General features: G+C 29.9%; 1 protein-coding gene across 2 annotated transcripts; it reads right to left on the reverse strand.

The window, feature by feature from the left end:
* Positions 1-513: 513 nt before the first annotated feature.
* On the reverse strand, positions 514-2,898 carry LOC100785276 (psbP domain-containing protein 3, chloroplastic). 2 transcript variants are annotated; one of them, XM_003522937.5, is made up of 10 exons: positions 2,737-2,898; positions 2,604-2,661; positions 2,411-2,514; positions 2,083-2,148; positions 1,897-1,983; positions 1,723-1,805; positions 1,538-1,613; positions 1,049-1,167; positions 921-965; positions 514-762 (listed from the first exon to the last, which is right to left on the reverse strand). In XM_003522937.5, the coding sequence occupies exons 1-10, from the start codon at positions 2,804-2,806 to the stop codon at positions 736-738; spliced, it is 735 nt and encodes a 244-aa protein (XP_003522985.1). In that variant the 5' UTR covers positions 2,807-2,898; the 3' UTR covers positions 514-735. The 2 variants fall into 2 exon arrangements, with proteins under 2 accessions (XP_003522985.1, XP_040870672.1); XM_041014738.1 differs by having other exon boundaries at positions 921-1,167; positions 2,737-2,875.
* Positions 2,899-4,062: the final 1,164 nt, after the last annotated feature.

A 4,062-nucleotide genomic window follows, 5' to 3' on the forward strand; every position in this document is an offset into this window, starting at 1 on the left:
ATTTTTCCTTTTTTTTTTAATTTATTTTTAAGACTACAAATTAATTGTCTCATTTTTTTAATTAACATACATAAGGGAAAAAAAATCACCAAGGAAACAAAAATTGAACTTCAAAAAGATTTACAACATATTTTAAGTGTCTTAAGTTTGTAATTTATTTAAATACCTACATGTAACTAAAAAATTATATCATAATATTATCTAATTTTATTAAAAAATTAATTTTTCTTTAAAAGAAATTTCAGGTTGAGAATTTGTGTAATGAGTTTTTGTACAATTTTTGGAAAAAATAGTATAAATTCGGTTCCTTCCAACTTAAATTTACAGTATAAATAATAAATATGTATATTTTGGTAAATAATAGGAAGATATATATGTTTTGGTATTTAATTAATTTTTTATGCATGTTTTGGAAAAAAAATTCGATAAAATGTAGGACATGAAGTGAAAAGAAGAATACATAAAGCGAAAAATAGAAGAGATAAAATGATAATTTCCCCCCTAGATTATGTATGGCCACAAGTATATTACTTTCATTCAACAATCTTGAAGGAAATGTCATGGTTTTTATCATACTAGTCTGATCTGGAATGCCATTTATAGCTTAAGAACAATGCCAGGAAAATCTGAGGGGAGCCAGAATAGAAAAGATCTAAGCAGACACAAATCCGTTATGAAATAGAAAAGATGAAGAAGGGCTGTGAGAAAATTTCTTCCTCGTCATGACCATGTTCATCATATGAACCTAAATGATGCAACTACCTGCAGAAACCAAGTGGAAGCTGAATTTCAATACATAACTTACAAGTCACTTCAACGACCTACGCTTCGTTGTCGCATAAACTAGATATCTGGAATCATCATGACCTACGTACTTCTGTCAAATAACGGAGTATGATAACAAAAAAAAAAAAAATCACCTTCTGAACTTTTGAAGCATACTTGTCTGTTTCCTCTTCCACATACTGCATGGAATAAATAGAATTAGACTGAACACACACTCATAGATACTGCAGTATATCTTGTGAATTGTGATGAGGCCAAAAACCTGTCCTGTCACCGTATACAGTCTGTTATACCAACCATTTGATGCCATCCCGATAGCTGAATATAAATACCTGCGACTCTCACCGGGATTTTGCAGCGAATACTCGATGTAATAAATCCCTGAGTCATTGTTTGAATTGAATTAAGCACTGAAATTTCGGTATTTCCGCAATGATTTCAGCATTTGGGAAAGCCTTTCTCTGTCTCATTAAGCATATCTTAGCCTTTAGGAGTATGAATAGAGATCTAAAACATATGTACATTGATACTTCATAGTTTAGAATATTCATGAACATTGTATTTAAATTTCCTGATGTCAGCATGAGTTGTATTAAGGGTGGTTTCCAATTTCTACACTTTTTTTCACGTTTGGAGTATACTTATTTAAAGAGAGGACACAATTTTACAGCATCCTTTTTTTTTTTTCCTTTACAATCTTATAACCTATTCTATACCATAACGAAGTAGCCTTAAAAGTAAAAGTACGCACCATCAGATGATTTACAATCTATGAGTTTAGCAGCCACACCCGGGGGTTTTCGCCAGCTTCTGTCAAGCCCACTAACCTGTTGAATTCATTTTAACCAAATAGGGGGAAATTCTAGCATTAGATGGAACAAAAAGAAAGAAAACCTCTAAATAATAATAGTTTTAAATCTGATCATGAAATCACACTAGAGTCTGGGCAAACTCGTCAACTTTGCCAAAGGATTCCATCCTAGTGAAATCCGGTCCCAGCCCTGTGATCACAACGCTCACTGAAGCAACAGATAGTTAGCAATTAATTTTACTTAGCATAATAAATTATAATGGATGAAGAAACAAATAATCAGAATAGAGTGAGAATACCATTGGAATTGGATGCCACTGTTGGGTAGAAAGCAGTTATGGATTTAAACCCACTAGATTCTCCGTCTCCTGTTCCCACTTGCCACTCTGATCCATCCAGCCACAAAAACACAAGAAGTATAGAATTTAAGCAACTAAATTGAAACTGTATGGTTTTACTTCCAAACTTGTAATTATTCAATTTACCTTGGGGAATCTCAATCTTGAACTTGTTCTCATCGTCAGTGTAGACACGAACATCCTCAGACACATCTGAAACTCAAAACACATTTAAATTGAAAAATATTATATGATACATATAGTTAATTAATTCACAAAACTTAGCTTACATGCACTTCCATAAATACTTTTTGTATTGTGTTTCAATTAAAATTAGAGTTACACCTCGGTAATTATAATCGAAGAACCAAAAACAGCACTAAAAACACCTATATATAAAATTGTATCTAAGTTTTATCCTTCACAGTAATGCAACGAAACAACATTTTAAAAAAAAAAAAAAAATAGAAATCACCATTGAGTGCCAATGCATTTGGGACTGCAAATGCAGCTACTGCTACTGGCGTGTGAAGAATAAGTTGTCTCCTATTAACCGCACGTCCTTCTTCGATGGAAGAACTGATAGAACATGATGATGATGTTGTTTATGCATGAAAGATGAGAAATGGTGGGAATTGAGAAGCAAAAAGTTATAGTTGAATTCTTACAGCAAACATGGTGTTGTTTTATGATGCTCCAAGTCCAAGGTTGTGGGAGGTGATGGACCTGAACAAAAACGACGAGGGATGTTGGAAGTAGAAGAAAAATGAGTTAATGGGGAGGGTAGTGAAGGAGAAGGACCTTTCTGGGCTGTGAAGTTGCATAGAGACGCTCGCATATGCACACAACAGAACCGCGAAATGGACGCCATTCCTTTCAGATCAGCTTCTCTGCCTCCATTTCTATTTTTATTATTTTTACATTTTTTTTTTAAATAATAGTAATTTTAGTTTGCATATCTACGATTCTGGTTTGGTTGGTTTTGTTCTGATTATTATTCACAATTTTTTTTATCGATTGTTAATTGTTTTTGTTAGTAGATGCAAGATATTTAAACTCATAATTTCTTTTATTTTTTTCCTCTTTAACCATTCAGTCAATTTTATAATTTTAATATGATTAATCAAACTTAATTAAGATTTTGATTCTTATAATTTAACGTATTTTGGTTCTCGTCCATGTAATTTTCTTCTTCTTCAGAAATAGTTCCAGTAGATTCCAAATGTTTCATTTTTAGTTTCTGCTGTTAAAATTTGTTAGGTTACTGTTATTTTTTGTTATATCATTTATTATAGAAAAACAAAATGAAAAAAAAAAAACCGGAATTAAAAAAGAAAAAAAAAGAATTTACAAGAACTAAAAATAATTTTTTATAGCATCTAAAAATAAGAAATAATTAACCAGGACTAAAAATGAATTTTTTTTTTACATGAATTAAAAATGAAAAAAAAAAATACAAAGACGAAAAATGGAAAAAGATTGCATAGAGTAAAAATAAAAAGTGACAAATTTGGAAGCACCAACAAAATTAAGCCTTAAATACAATGTGTGGTTTTAATTAAAAATTAATATAAAATAAAAATCTTAAATAAAAAAAAAATATTTGTTAATAATCAATCATTTTCTCAACCTTCTTTACTTTTTTTTTCTTTGTTTATCACTATAAGATCACTCAAAAACTACAGAAACACTCCAAACTCTCCCTCACCATCTACATTATTCTTTTCCTCTTTAACATTCATTCACCACACAAAAATAAATAATACACACTTTAAACACCAATTTAGACTTTTAAAAAATAATACACAATCTATGAGTGAGTATTATAGTGATAACCAAGTGGAAGAGAGTCTAGTGTGTTTATATAACGTGCAAGTGGTCTTATAGTGATAACCAAGAAAGAAAGAAAAAAGCAAAAGTTGAGAAAATGCGTAATTATCAAGAAATATTTTTTGTTATTTAAGATTTTATTTTATATTAATTTTTAATTAAAATTATGTTTTATTTAAGGCTTAATTTTTTTCATGCCTATAAATTTGTCACTTTTTTTTAATTTAGTATAATTTTTAAAATTCTTTATTCCTATAAATTCTTTTTTTAATTCCTGTAAATTCTTTTTTTTAAGTC

This window comes from Glycine max, chromosome 4 (assembly GCF_000004515.6).
Source record: "Glycine max cultivar Williams 82 chromosome 4, Glycine_max_v4.0, whole genome shotgun sequence".
Lineage (NCBI taxonomy): Eukaryota > Viridiplantae > Streptophyta > Magnoliopsida > Fabales > Fabaceae > Glycine > Glycine max.

Bases quoted from the DNA above. Each gene is read 5' to 3' on its own strand.
- LOC100785276 (XM_041014738.1), bottom strand. From the start codon at position 2,806: ATGGCGTCCATTTCGCGGTTCTGTTGTGTGCATATGCGAGCGTCTCTA. The intron at 1,984-2,082 runs GTAAATTGAATA...TGGATGGATCAG, and splicing joins CAAGATTGAGATTCCCCAAG to AGTGGCAAGTGGGAACAGGA. The intron at 1,806-1,896 runs GTATTCTCACTC...CTGTTGCTTCAG, and splicing joins AGTGGCATCCAATTCCAATG to TGAGCGTTGTGATCACAGGG.